Source organism: Rhinoderma darwinii, chromosome 3 (assembly GCF_050947455.1).
Source record: "Rhinoderma darwinii isolate aRhiDar2 chromosome 3, aRhiDar2.hap1, whole genome shotgun sequence".
NCBI classification, from domain to species: domain Eukaryota; kingdom Metazoa; phylum Chordata; class Amphibia; order Anura; family Rhinodermatidae; genus Rhinoderma; species Rhinoderma darwinii.
Window position 1 is genome coordinate 132,454,305 of NC_134689.1, and position 15,541 is coordinate 132,469,845.

The window sequence follows — 15,541 nt, forward strand, 5'->3', positions numbered from 1 at the left end:
TTACTCTTACACCAGGAAAGCAGGCTAACCGTGTCCATAGGCCTTCATTAGCTCCACAAAAAATAGTTCCCTATTGGCATCTGTCAGGGTGGTATATGTTGGAGCCATTGAAAAGCTCATGAAATACATTTAAACAGATGGCATAAAAGTTTATGGGTGATGGATGGAATTATCACAGGCCTATGTTTAATGTCGTAGACGCTAAAAGTAGTGCAAAAGACATGAACATAGCCCTAAATCAGTACTAGACCCCCAAACATGTACACCAATGTATAAACAAACTGTCCATAGAGGGGGGACCAAATAAAGTACATTGCAAACTTATAACAGTACTTGCTGAAGGTGCGCAGCCCCTCCCTACATTCTGCAGCACCAGCTCTAGAGAACACCGCCCTGCCCGGAGACAAGAGACTTATGTCCCGAGTTCCAGCCTCTTTCCCCGCTCATACATGGACGAGTTCTTTCACATCACGTGTAGAGACAGTTGCGCGCTCCCGCCCTCACTCAGAGCGAGCACGCAGCCTGAACTTCAGCGCGGGAGGCAGTTGTAGAGTCCGGGTGACGTCACTGCGCACTCCCCGAAACGGGATGGAGAGTAGGGGAGGCAGGGGACGAGAACGACTGCAAGGTGAGGATGTCGGGTTCGGGGCAACAGGTAGACTCTTGTAGGCTTTCCCCCTTCGCACCACTGACGGCGGTGACTAGAGTAGGGGACGCGGGCATGGCTTGGCGGGACGTTTAAAACTTTCAAGTGAAGTGCTAGATGGTGGCGTCCAGTGACTGACACGACAACATAACGGCGCCTAGAGCGACCTCTGACCCCCGGAACGAGTTGCTGCACGGCACCGGCAGTGCTCTGGTGTTTGTTGTGGTGACCGCGTTAGTTGCGTTTCGTCGTTTCTTTAAGTTGGGGCCATAGCTGTGCGCATATAAGTCCGGGCTTATACGTATACACCGTTCCGTATGTGCCCGGGTTGCCTTTTTTACTCCAATAAAACTTCTACAGTGGAAGGTCTCATAGTGTATGAAGTACTGTCTGGTCACAGTCTACAATGTGTGTGGTGTGAGGCATAGAGTGACAGTCAGTGACGGGGACCCTGTCACATGTACGATCATATCTCCTGATCAGACTGGAGATGTGGACTGTGTTCTGTAACAAGTCCTCTTCATCTATAGGCTACATAATAACTCCACATGCTCAGCAATCACCCTAATAGATCATTGATCGACACAATAACTTGAAATCACAATAGAATGGAATTGGAATTAAGTTTCAGTACCATATTGGCAGCCATAAATATTTCATCAGTGGAGGTCAGACACCCGGCAACCCCTCTGATCAGCTAAATAAAGGAGTTCTAGCGCTGTATTGTGCGTTGCATTGTTTACCCAGGAACAGTGCTGTACATGGGGTTGCACCTTAGCCCCTTTATTCTGGTGATTGGCAGGGTTGCCAGGTGTCTGGCCCCAGTGAGTAAATATTAGGCCCAGTACACATGTGCGTTGGAGGCACTGTATGCGGGTTTACTGCGAGGCAGTGAAAGTGAGCTCGGAGATAATGACATCTTTGGAATCTTTTTTTCCCGCTATACACCCATTCGATTAGTTGAGAGGGGTCTTTCATAGTGACCGATTCTCCATTGAGAATAAAATGATGGCCTATGCTCTGGATAGGCCATCAATATATGATTGGTGGGGTCCGACGCTCGGCATCCCCACTGATCACCTGTATTGAAGGAGCCGTGGCACTCGTGCGACCACTGACTCCCCTTCATTCCTGTACTGGGAGATGCTGACACACTTCTGGCTGCGGTTCGCAGTATTACAGCCTCTCCCACTCTATTTAATTGATAGGCCTTAAATTTTCTTCTCACTGGAAAACCCCTTAAATGGATTTACACAATTGAGTCTTTGGATTAGGATTAAAAATCCATGGCTACTTTCTACGTTAAACAATGCCACACCTGTCCATGCGTTGTCTGGTATTGCAGCTCAGCTCCAATGAAGTGAATGAGGCTGAGCTGTCATACCACACACAAACTATCGCAGGCATGGTGCTGTTTTTGGAAGACAGCAGTCATGTTTTTCTAATCCTGGACAACCTATTTAAACTCCGAGCTGGGGTTGGTTACCTGTCTTTATAGCTATACATTACCACTGTCATTGAATTTATTTCCCTAACTATACGTTCATTTTAATCTCGACTATTTTCTTTTGAATTACCATAAAACACATTTCATGCATATGTTAGTGGCCATCCAGTCCGTATATGTACATAATATACGTTAAGTTTTTAAAATTTGTTTTAAATAGTAAAAGCAGTACTTTTTGGCCCTTTTTTTGTTTTTCAGGAACGACGATGCAGGATAACATCAGATTCGCTTCAGCTGGTGATGATATTAAAATATGGGACTCCTCATCCATGACTGTAGTGGAGCAATTCAATCCCCACAGTACTACACACCCTGTATCATCTTTGTGCTGGAGCAGTAACAGTATCCTTTGACAGGTGTACACTTCCTTCTGCAGTAGGCAGGTTCTAGGAGAAGGTATTTTATTTACTTCTCCAAATGAAAAAAATCGACATTGTGTCATTCAAAAAGCTACATTATTATGACGCTTAGAAATGGCTAAAGGCTATGTAAGGCTGTGTTCACATCACCGTCTGTTTTCTGTTGAGGGGTTCTGTCGGAGGTTTCCATCAGGTTAACCCCTCAGCGGAAAGCAAACGGAAACTTCCGTTTCCCTCACCATTGAACTCAATGGTGACGGAAACCTAGCTAATGGTTTACATCTGTCACCGTTGTGACGGAATCAATAGCGCAGTCGACTGCGCTATTGGTTCTGTCGAGAACAACCAAACCAATAGCGCAGATGGAAACCATTAGCTAGGTTTCCGTCACCATTGATATCAATGGTGAGGGAAACGGAAGCTTAGGTTTCCGTTTGCCTTTCAAAGGGGTTAACCCGACGGGAACCTCCGACAGAACCCCCCAACCTTAGGGCATTGGTGATGTGAACAGGCCCTAAATCTTTTGAAAGCGATTCAGCATAAGATAGAGATGCTTTGTATATAAGTAAAAATAATTTTTAATAAATACAAATTATGAAGTTGCACAAAACACACTGATAGCCATTTTTATTCAAAAAAAATTGCTTTCAACATTTTTCATAGCCTTTAAAGTAATTTTACTTCTAAAATAAAGTTTTCTTATTTTAGTAATCTGAAGTAAAGTCTTAATAAATCGTTGCTTTTTTTTTGTCGTACTTTTGTGAAATTGTGGCATTACGTTTAGTCCAACTGTATAAATTCACACTAATTAGGAAGCTTGACCATGAGTTTCATCATACACTAAGGGAAACTCTGCACTGAAATACGTAACACAAATACGCTGCAAATTTGCACCAAAATCCGCAAAAGTAATTTTGCTGTGGAATTATTGTTGCGTATTTTGTGGTGTATTCTTACACCATATTTAACTTGCACCCTTTAGCTCCCTATTATTGCACTGAACTATTGCAGTAACATATTATCGCTGTGGAGCCCAGGCTTCACCTAGGAAAAAAGTGAAAGAGTGGATTCTTGTTTTGACCCCTTAACGACCAGGCCTAGTTTGCCCTTAATCAGTGAGTGACCACCAATACGCCTTTTCACGGAGGCCACTATTGGGCTTTATTCTGATGCATACGCCTTTTCACGGCGCTGCATCAGAATAAATAAACAGAGCACGGAGCCGTTAAATCTCCCTGCTCTCAGCTACCAGAGGTAGCTGATGGCTTGGGGCATCCCTGCTCGAACGGGTGAGATCGATATAAATCACCCGTTTAACCCCTCCGATGTGGCACTCAATAGCGAGCCCCGCATCTGAGTTGTTTTGGAGAGAGGGAGGGAGCTCCCTCTCATCCCACTGACACCCGGCGATAAGTTCGCCGAGTGTCTGTGTCTCCGATGGCAGCCGGGGGCCTAATAAAGGCCCCCAGGTCTGCCTGTAGTGAATGGCCTAGCAGATGCCTGTCTGTTTTAAACGGACAGGCAGTAATACACTGCAATACAAAAGGATCGCATATTAAAGTCCCCTAGTAGGAGTAGTAAAAGGTAAAAAAAAAAAATAGGGTGACATATGAGGTTTCTAATCCTATTGCTTGTAGATTCTGTTAATGCCATGTAATGAATGAAACATGGTATATGCGGATTAGGGAGGACTCATTCTCAGGTGTACCGGGTTGGGGTGGGGGTTTATGTATCGTGTGTATCTTTCTTATTTTTTGTTCTTGTAAGTATTTGCAATGTGAAAAATGTAAAACTTCGTTATAATAAGTTACTCGATTTAAAAAAACAAAAAAAGTTTTAAAGTTAATTTAAAAAAGTGTAAAAAAATGAAAAACCCACTTTTTCCCCTTACAAAATGCTTTAGTATTAAAAAAACAAAATAAAGTTACACATATTTGGTATCAGTGTCCGTAACAACCCCGCCTATAAAGCTATTACATTATTTAACCCGCACGGTGAACGCCGTCAAAAATAATATAAAAAAAATGCTGTTTTCGGTGAATCCTTAAATAAAAAAGTGATAAAAAGTTGCATCTACTCCAAAATGGTACGAATAAAAACAAGTCGTCCCGCAAAAAAAAAAGCCCTCATACAGCTGCATTGTTGGAAAAATAAAAAGTTATTGCTCTTCAAATATAGACACAAAAACAAATAATTTTGAAAGTGTTTTTACTGTGTAAAAGTAGTAAAACATACAAAATTGTTGCAATCGTAACAACCCGCTGAATAAAGTTATGGTGTTATTTATACCACACGGTAAACGGCGTATATTTAGGGCGCAAAAAAGTGGCAATTTTTTTTATTCCCCCCCCCAAAAAAAAAGTTACTATAAGTTAGTCAATAGATTATATGTACTTCAAAATGGTACTATTAAAAAATAAAACTTGTCCCGCAGAAAATAAGACCTTATACAGCTATGTCGACGCAAAAATAAAAGTTATAGCTCTTGAAATGCGACGATGGAAAAACGTAAAAAATAGCTTGGTCATTAAGGTTTAAAATAGGCTGGTCATTAAGGGGTTAAAGGGAGTCTGTCACCAGAACTTCGTTTTGAACGAACAGTATGCTAATATAGTTCATGCTAACCTGGTTTTCCTTTTTCTCCTGGGCGTCTGCTTTGCACTCTTATTACGTTTATGCAAATTAGTGTTTCGGTGCAAAGAGGGCGTGTTCGTTGCACCAAAATGCTAGCGCGTCATAGCCCTGTTCAATCTCCCTCCCTGCTTCCTGTAATTGACATGGGCCAGGCAACGTACTCGGCGAGTTCACGACCGGCCCCGTAGTGTAGTGAACGCGCGTGCGTTCCTACATCTTAGTCGGCGCATTCGCAGTATAAACAATATGGCCACCGTTGTAATCGGGACTACTGTGTGTGCGCTGATGACGCTGATCTGCTCTTTACTCGGCGCATGCGCAGTAGTGCCGATTTAGAATGGAGAGCAGAAAGATCGTACTGCACATGTGCCAAATAAAGACAAGGGACGAGCGTTTTACAGACCGTACGGGGCCAGGCGTGAACGCGCCGATTACGCTTCCTTGCTCCTGTCAATCAATGTAAGAAGGGAGGGTGGAGGGTTGAACTGGGGAGCGACTTAGGAGCAACAGTTCGCCCTCATTGCACCTAAATGCTCACTAGCATAAAGTTAATAAAACTGATTTCTACAAAGGAAGCAGAAATTGAAAATAAACACTAGAAGCAGGTTAGTCTCCTACAATACCCTGTTACTAATTTAATGTTTGCGTAAATGATTTGTATTTGCATTGCCGCGTTTCAAGAGACATAACTTTTTTTTTTTTTAATCTTTCAGTCGATGTAGCCATATGTGACCTTGTTTTTTTGTGGGATGAGACCTCATGCACATGACCGTATTTTTGCCCACCCGTAAATACTGGCGTAAATACGGGTCCTTGGTCACACGTATTCGACCCGTATTGCACCAGTATTTACAGACCCGTGCCCGTAAATACGGGTCCGGTGTCACCAGTATTCCACCCGTATTTCCGGGCACGTTTTTGGCTGCAAAATTACACTGCAGTAATCGGCAGCCCCTTCTCTCTATCAGTGCAGGATAAAGAGAAGGGACAGCCCTTTCCGTAATAAAAGTTGAAGACATTCATACTTACCCAGCCGTTGTCTTGGTGACACGTCCCTCTCTTCACATCCAGTCTGACCTCCCTGGATGACGCGGCAGTCCATATGACCGCTGCAGCCAGTGATTGGCCTGTGATTGGCTGCAGCGGTCACCTGGGCTGTAATGTCCTCCCAGGAGGCCGGACTGGAGGAAGAAGCAGGGAGTTCTGGGTAAGTATGAACGTCTTTTTTTTTTTATTTATTTTTTTACAGCTTTATCTATATCGTGATCGGCAGCCACTGTCCAGGGTGCTGAAACAGCTACTGCCGATCGTTTAACTCTTTCAGCACCCTGGACAGTGACTATTTACTGACGTTGCCTAGCAACGCTCCCGTAACTACGGGTGCACACACGTAGTCACCCGTAATTACGGGAGCCCCATAGACTTCTATGGGCTTCCCGTGCCGTAATTACGGCCTGAAATAGGACATGTTCTATCTTTTTCAACGGCACGGGCACCTTCTCGTAAGCATACGGGGAGGTACCCGTGGCCAATAGAAGTCTATGGGCCCGTAATTACGGGAGTTTTTACGGTCGTGTGCATGGGGCCTGAGATGTAGTTTCCATTGGTACTATTTTGGGGTACGTGGGACTTATTGATTAACTTTTTAATTTGGGGGGGGGATGGAGAAAAAAAAGGCAATTTGGACAGTTTTGTCTTTTTGTTTATTTAAAAAATTGTTCACATTTTTTTTTTTTTTTTTTTAATCGTGTTCACTGGACGGTTTAGTCTTCGTTCACATCTGCGTTGGGGTGATGTTCTGTCGGAGGTTTCCATCAGAACGAGACCCTGAGCAGAGACAAACTGACACCGACGGAAACCAGAGGTTTCCGTTTCCATCACCATTAATTTAAATGGTGACGGTTCTGGTGACCATGGTTTCCGTTTGCGTCTGTTGTGCACCGCACCCGTCGTTTTGCCGGAAGCAATAGCGTAGTCGACCGGTGCACAACAGACACAAACAGAAACCATGGGCACCGGAACCGTCACCATTGAAATCATTGGTGATTCAAACGGAAACCTCTTGTTTCTGTCGGAAACCTCGAACGTCAGAACGGGACCCCAACGCAGATGTGAACGAAGCCTTAATGTGTTACGTTTATTGTTCGGGCTGTTATGATCGCTGCAATGCCATATAAGTCTATGCTTTTATTTTTAATTTTTTTTATATATATTTTGTTTTAATAAACTTAAACAGTTGTTTTAATTTAAGTTTCCCTAGTGGTCTTCACTCTGCGATGATCTGATCGCAGATATGCTTTGGTATACTTGGTATACCACAGCATTATTTCCTGTCAATGTAAGGGCTTATTTAGATGAACCTGTGTCAAATCGGCCTCTTCACCTTCGATTTGCACTCGTGTGGGACCAGTTTTCACGGATCACTCATAGACTTTGAGGGATCCTTGAAAACGGACAAAAATAGGACTTGTCCTATTTTTTATGGACCGTTTACACGGTCTGTTAAAACAACGGCCGTGTGAATAGCCCCATAGAAATACATGCAGCCGTGCGACAACCGTAAAAAAAAACAAAGTGTCCGTCACCGACGATTTAAACGTTCATCTGAATAACCCTTAAACTGACAGGCAATCTACTCTCCTCAACATTGTTTTGGTATTGTGGAAATCGCAGGATTGATGTTAATGATATGCAAATGATATAAAAATGGAAACAAATTATTCCAAACACCATGATTTATTCAGTATAGAGTATGAGCCTTGGCATTCTATCAATGAAGCTATCAATGTAGTTATTAATGGTCGCCTGAGGAATATTATGCCACGCTGAATGCACTTGGGCACGCAAGTCATCAAGATTGGCTGCTGACTTTGCAATTGCCCACCAATGACGTCCCAGATGTGCTTGATGGGAGACCAGTCCGGGGACACTGCAGGCCATGGTAGCTTGTTTAGGCCACATAGCCTGCTCAAAGTAGCACAAGCAACATGCGGCCTGGTGTTCTGTTGAAAAATTGATTCTGGGACGCTTTGGAAAAATGGCCATACCACTGGTTTCACAACCAAATCAGTGTAACACCAAGCTATTCGTGTACCTGAATTAACCCGGTCTTTCTGGCTTTCACTTTAGTTTTTTTTTTTCTCCCCACCTTCCAAAAGCCGTAACTCTATTTTTTTTATTTGTCCATCAATATTACCGTATGAGGGCTTTTTTTTTTTTTGTGGGATGAGTTGTAGATTTTCACAGCACCATTTATTGTACCATATAATGTAGTGGGAAACTGGAAAAAACTGTGGCATTGAGCCAATTTCCAAGGTCTCCACTCCGCTAGAAATTTTTAAGGTGGGGTTTTTTGAACTTTTAATTTTAAATGTTTTCTTTATTAAATAAACTTGTTTTACTTGTCCCCCTAGGGGACTTGGACCAGCAATCGTTGAATTGCTTGCATTATATACTGCAATATTAATCTATTGTAGTATATCGTGATTCTGACAGTCTCTTATGAAGCAGGGCTTCGTAGGAGTACAAAGATGGCGGAACTGAGGGCCTTCATCAGGTCCCAAGGATGCCATGCCAATCAACGACACCGCCTGATCTTGCCGCGAGATCTCGCTGTAAATGACAGCTTACAGCGAGATCACGCTTGCTGTGTTGTAAGTCCCACACAAACGTTACCGATGTGTCGGGATTGTAAATAGACATCGCGTCCTGGCTGGAGGTGATGTCTATTTACGGTCAAGACACTTCAGTAACGTTAATGTGTGAGTATGTGACTGCACATAGTGATCTTGCTAGATCATGATGTGCAGAGTAAATAAATGGAGAGAAGTGTATGACGCGGATTGGTCAGCGTCATACACTTCTCTCCACAACGCCCACTTGGTCAAAAGTAAAAACACGCCCAGTTGGGCATTAAAGTCATTAGCATAAAGTTAAAATAGGTCATAACTTGGTGAAAATTTATAGTTTTTTCTAAATAAAAACCACTGCTGTCACCTACATTACAGCTCCTATCACATTATGTAGGAGATGGGGCACTTAAAATGTGGTGACAGAGCCTCTTTAAGCCCCCGGCTGTGCTTAATAGCAGATGATCAAATGGCAGGCGTTCATGAGGCCCCCAGGCCGCCATGACAACCATCGCCACCACGCAATCGAGTCGCAGGGAGGGCCAATGGACTAGCTGAAGGATCTGCTTCCTCTTTCTTATGACTTAAATGCTGCGGTCGCTATTTCTGATCCCAGCTGTTGCAATGAGTTGTCGGCTGTAAACTCACTTTGAATCTGGCTCAGCCAGTGAACCCGCTCCATAATCCACCTTGGCAGTTGTGATGTACAGTTATGTCACATGTCGCCAAGGGATTCCCATTAGACAAAGATAACCCAAGTAAACACAAAATGCTGTTTTATAAAATAATTTCATTTATCAAAGGAAAAATACTTTTCAACCCTTCCAGACCCTATGTAAAAAAAGTAGTTGTCCCCTTAGCCACCAAATTTAAGCAGTTAACCAAATTCAGTTGACAATTGGGTTTAATTTCACTAGCCACCTCCAGGCATGCCAGACCTGTTAAATCTAAACATTACTTAAATAGTCCGGCAATGTGAAGCCGGCTAGAACGTCTCAAAAAGCAGCACGTGATGTTCTAAAGAGATGCAAACAAAGATGCGAAACAGTCCGTAAAGGATCTGCCAGACACAGCTTCTGTGTTGACGCCCGTGGTTAATCAGTCTGCACCTGCTCCGAAGTCTGATAGAGGGACTCTATCATCTACCACTCGGGCTGAGATGTGGGAGAGCCTATCACAGCCTGGCCAGACGGAGCTAACGCCCACCCTCTGTCTATTTATACCTTCATTTTCTGCTCCTCCTTTGCCTGTGATTCTGCCTATTTCCTGGCTCTGCTGCTGCTGCTGCTTGTACTATTGCCCTCTGCTTCATATTGACCCTGGCTTTACGGACTACTCTCCTGCTCTGCATTTGGTACATCGTACACTCCTGGCTTGACTCGGCTTGTTCACTACTCTTGTTGCTCACGGTGTTGCCATGGGCAACTGCCCCATTTCCCCTAGCTTCTGTGTACCCTTGTCTGTTTGTCTGTCGTGCACATATTGAGCGTAGGGACCGTCACCCAGTTGTACGCCGTCGCCTAGGACGGGCCGTGTAAGTAGGCAGGGACTGAGTGGCGGGTAGATTAGGGCTCACCTGTCTGTCTCCCTACCCCGTCATTACATAATCACAGGCCCATTTACCTTTTCTACCCTGGTCCCTGACACTACTATGGACCCCCTTGAGACCCTGGCTCAGCAAATGCAGGGCCTCTCCCTGCAGGTCCAAGCCCTGGCTCAGAGGGACTAACAGCATGTTGCTACCCTGGTAGTGCCCCCCACCTCACCTCTTGAACCCCACCTCAAGTTGCCTTTTTTTCTCCTTTCGGGAGAGTTGTAGGCTCTATTTCCGTCTAAGGCCCCACTCCTCAGGTTCTGAGAGCCAGCGAGTGGGTATAATTATGTCCCGGCTCCAGGACGGGCCCCAAGAATGGGCCTTCTCCTTGGCTCCTGACGCCCCTGAACTTTCCTCCGTTGATCTTTTTTTTTTTCTGCTCTCGGGCTCATATATGACGAGACTGACAAGGCTGCCTTTGCAGAGAGTCAGCTGGTGACCTTACGTCAGGGTAAGAGACCCGTTGAGGAGTACTGTTCGGACTTTAGGAAGTGGTGTGTAGCTTCTCGGTGGAATGACCCTGCCTTGAGGTGGCAGTTTAGGTTGGGTCTGTCGAACGCCCTGTAAGACCTGTTAGTTAGCTATCCCTCTTCTGACTCTCTAGATCAGGTTACGGCTTTAGCGGTACGTCTTGACCGACGTCTCAGGGAACGACGACTTGAACATTTTTGTGCTTTCTCCTCTGGCTCCCCCATGATAGCTCCCAAGGTTCCGTTGCTTCGTTCTTCCACGGAAAACTCGGATGAACCAATGCAACTCGGGGCCTCCGTGTCTCCCCAACATCGTAGAGAGCTCCGCAGGAAGAGTGGTCTCTGCTTCTACTGTGGGGATGACAAGCATCAAGTGAACAACTGTCCTAGGCGTAAGAATAAGCAGCCAGAAGAACTTCCGCGCCTAAGTGAGCATCGGAGAGGTCACTTGGGCGCACAGGTATTTCCCGTAAATATGAAACCTAATAAGATCTTGCTTCCCTTTCAGGTTTCTTTTGAGGGTAGGTCTGCTACCGTCAGGGTCTTCTGCTAATATTATGTCTGTGGAATTTGCTATGTCTCTAGCTATGCCATTGATTGATTTGCTTAAACCTGTCCCGGTAGTGGGTATCGACTCCACACCACTTGCTAATGGTTATTTTACACAGCATACCCCTGTTTTTGAACTCCTTGTTGGCTCCATGCATTTGGAGCAGTGCTCTGTACTGGTGATGCAGGGATTATCGTCCGATTTGATTTTAGGCCTTCCCTGATTGCAGATGCATAATCCCATGTTTAACTGGAATACTGGGGATCTTACCAAATGGGGTAATGAATGCATGACGTCATGTTTTTCTGTTCATTTTATTTCTCTCCGAGGAGGTGAGCACTCTACCTGAGTTTATTCAGGACTTTGCTGATGTTTTTTCTAAAAAGGCCTCCGAAGTGTTACCTCCTCATAGAGAATACGATTGCGCAATCGATTTGGTACCAGGAGCTAAGCTCCCTAAGGGTAGGATATTTAATCTCTCTTGTCCCGAACGTGAAGCCATGAGAGAGTATATCCAGGAATGCTTGGCCAAGGGTTACATTCGCCCCTCTACTTCTCCGGTAGGTGCTGGCTTCTTCTTCGTAGGGAAGAAGGATGGTGGTCTTAGGCCGTGCATCGATTACCGAAACTTGAATAAGGTCACTGTAAGGAACCAGTATCCCCTTCCTTTGATTCCTGATCTCTTCAATCAGGTTCAGGGGCCCAATGGTTCTCTAAGTTTGATCTACGGGGGGCTTATAACCTTATCCGCATCAGAGAGGGGGATGAGTGGAAGACTGCGTTTAACACGCCCGAAGGTAATTTCAAATACCTCGTCATGCCCTTTGGGTTGTGTAATGCTCCCGTGGTCTTCCAGAATTTCATAAATGATATTTTAAGAGACTACCTGGGGGTATTTCTTGTAGTGTACCTTGATGACATACTTGTGTTTTCCAAGGACTGGTCCTCCCACATTGAGCATGTCAGGAAGGTGCTCCATGCCCTTCGGGAAAACAAACTGTTTGCTAAAACGGAAAAATGTGTATTTGGGGTGCAGCAGATACCATTTTTGGGTCAAATCCTCACTCCTCATGAATTCCGCATGGACCCTGCCAAGGTTCAGGCTGTGGCTGAATGGGTCTAACCTGCATCCCTGAAGGCGTTGCAGTGCTTCCTGGGGTTTGCTAATTATTTCAGGAGATTTATTGCTAACTTCTCGGTCATCGCTAAGCCTCCACTGGCCTCCTGAGGCGGTCCAGGCTTTTGAGGTCCTTAAGAAGTGCTTTATCTCGGCCCCAGTGCTGATTCAGCCTAACCAAATGGAGCCATTTATCGTGGGGGTTGACGCCTCTGAGGTGGGAGTGGGTGCTGTCTTGTCCCAGGGTACCAGGTCCCTCACCCATCTCCATCCCTGTGCCTACTTCTTCAGGAAGTTCTCGCCCACTGAGAGTAACTATGACATTGGCAACCACGAACTCTTAGCCATTAAATGGGCATTTGAAGAGTGGCGCCACTTCTTGGAGGGGGCTAGGCACCAGGTAACGGTCCTTACCGACCACAAGAATCTGGTTTTCCTAGAATCTGCCCGGAGGCTAAACCCGAGACAAGCTCGATGGGCGTTGTTCAACTTTTTGGTCACCTATAGGGCTGGGTCTAAAAATATTAAAGCTGATGCACTGTCGCGTAGTTTCTTGGCCAGCCCTCCTTCGGAGGAAGATCCTGCTTGTGTTTTGCCCCCAGGTATAATCGTTTCCTCTGTTGATTCTGACTTGGTCTCCGAAATTGCGTCTGATCAAGGTTCAGCTCCCGGGAACCTTACTGAGAACAAGCTGTTTGTTCCTCTGCAATTCCGGCTAAGGGTACTCAGGGAAAATCATGACTCTGCACTATCTGGTCATCCTGGGTACCAAGCACCTCATTGCCAGAAACTATTGGTGGCCTGGGTTGCCTAAAGACGTTAAGGCCTACGTCGCCGCTTGTGAAATTTGTGCTAGGTCCAAGACTCCCAGGTCCCGACCAGCGGGCTTACTATGTTCCTTGCCCATTCCCCAGAGACCTTGGACCCATATCTCCATGGATTTTATCACCGATCTGCCTCCATCTCAAGGCAAGTCGGTGGCGTGGGTTGTAGTAGACCGCTTCAGTAAGATGTGCCCCTCAAGAAACTACCCAATTCTAAGACGTTAACTACCTTGTTTGTCAAACACATCCTGCATCTCCATGGGGTTCCTGTCAATATAATTTCTGACAGAGGGGTATAATTTGTTTCCTTGTTTTGGAGAGCCTTCTGTAAGAAGTTGGGGCTTGATCTGTCCTTCTCCTCGGCCTTCCATCCTGAAACTAATGGCCAAACTGAGGACTAATCAGTCTCTAGAACAATATTTAAGGTGTTTTATCTGACTGTCAATATGATTGGGTCTCCTTCATTTCCCTCGCCAAATTTTCCCTTAATAACCGGCTCAGTAACTCGTCAGGGGTCTCCCCCTTTTTCTGTAATTTTGGGTTTAATCCACAGTTCTCTTCCATTTCACCTGGTGGTTCCAACAATCCCGAGGTAGATGTCGTTCATCGGGAACTGTGCACAGTCTGGGCCCAGGTTCAGAAGAACCTAGAGGCGTCCCAGAGCATACAAAAGACTCAGGCAGATAGAAGACGTTCTGCTAACCCCTTGTTTGTGGTCGGGGATCTGGTGTGGCTGTCTTAAAAAAATTTGCTCCCCGGTATATAGGGACGTACAAGGTCATTGAAGTCCTTAACCCTGTCTCCTTCCGAGTGGAGTTACCCCCGTCTTTTCGAATACACGACGTGTTTCATGCCTACCTCCTGAAACGCTGCTCCCCGTCCTTGGCTACCTCGAGGAAACCTCCGGTCCCTGTTCTCACCCCTGAAGGGGTAGAATTCGAGGTGGCCAAGATTGTGGACAGCAGGATGGTCCAAGGCTCCCTCCAGTACCTGGTCCATTGGAGAGGATACGGGCCTGAGGAGAGGACTTGGGTACCCGCCCGGGATGTTCATGCTGGGATATTGCTCAGGAGGTTCCATCTTCGGTTCCCCAATAAGCCAGGTCCACCTAGAAAGGGTCCAGTGGCCCCTCATAAAAGGGGGGGGGTACTGTGAGGCTGGGTTCATACGAGCACAATAACGTCCGTAATGTACGGACGTATTTCGGCCGGAAGTCCCGGACCGAACTCAGTGCAGGGAGCGGGGCTCCTAGCATCATAGTTATGTACGAAGCTAGGAGTCCCTGCCTCTGCAGGACAACTGTCCCGTACTGTAATCATGTTTTCAGTACGGGACAGTAGTTCCACGGACAGGCAGGGACTCCTAGCATCGTACATAACTATGATGCTAGGAGCGCGGCTCCCTGCACTGAGTTCGGTCCGGGATTTCCGGCCGAAATACGTCCGTCCATTACGGACGTTAATGTGCTCGTGTGAACCCAGCCTAAAGGGTCTGCCAGACACAGCTTCTGTGTCGACGCCCGTGGTTAATCAGTCTGCACCTACTCCTAGGTCTGAGAGTGACTCGATCATCTACCACTCGGGCTGGGAGGCTGAGAAGTGGGAGAGCCTATTACAGCCTGGCCAGACGGAGCTAGCTCCCGCCCTCTGTCTATTTATACCTTCATTTTCTGCTCCTCCTTTGCCTGTGATTCTGCCTGTTTCCTGGCTCCGCTGCTGCTGCTTGTACTATTGCCCTCTGCTTCATATTGACCCTGGCTTTACTGACTACTCTCCTGCTCTGCGTTTGGTACCTCGTACACTTGGCTTGTTCACTACTCTTGTTGCTCACGGTGTTGCCGTGGGCAACTGCCCCATTTCCCTTAGCTTCTGTGTACCCTTGTCTGTTTGTCGTGCACATATTGAGCGTAGGGACCGTCGCCTAGGACGGGCCGTGCAAGTAGGCAGGGACTGAGTGGCGGGTAAATTAGGGCTCACTTGTCTGTCTCCCTACCCCGTCATTACACAGTCATTGAAATCTACCAGTCTAGAAAGGGTTACAAATCTATTGCTAAGGCTCTGGGACGCCAGCAAATCACAGTGAAAGCCATTATCCACAAATGGAGAAAACTTGGTGCATTGGAGTGGCCGGCCCACCAAAATATCACCAAGAGCGCATGGATAATTCAGGTCATCACAAAAACCCAGAAGAGAATCTAGATATCTGCAGGCC

General features: G+C 45.9%; 1 protein-coding gene across 4 annotated transcripts in view; it reads left to right on the forward strand.

The window, feature by feature from the left end:
• Nucleotides 1–519: 519 nt before the first annotated feature.
• Nucleotides 520–15,541, forward strand: part of NEDD1 (NEDD1 gamma-tubulin ring complex targeting factor) — a 66,834-nt gene continuing 51,812 nt past the window's right edge. The window contains exons 1-2 of one of the 4 annotated variants that reach the window (XM_075856769.1): nt 520–628; nt 2,352–2,495. In XM_075856769.1, coding sequence (XP_075712884.1) covers nt 589–628; nt 2,352–2,495 — 184 coding nt within the window. In that variant the 5' untranslated portion in view covers nt 520–588. Of the gene's footprint in view, nt 656–940; nt 962–2,351; nt 2,496–15,541 lie in introns of those variants that run through there. The other 3 variants (XM_075856768.1, XM_075856767.1, XM_075856771.1) reach the window with 3 other exon arrangements.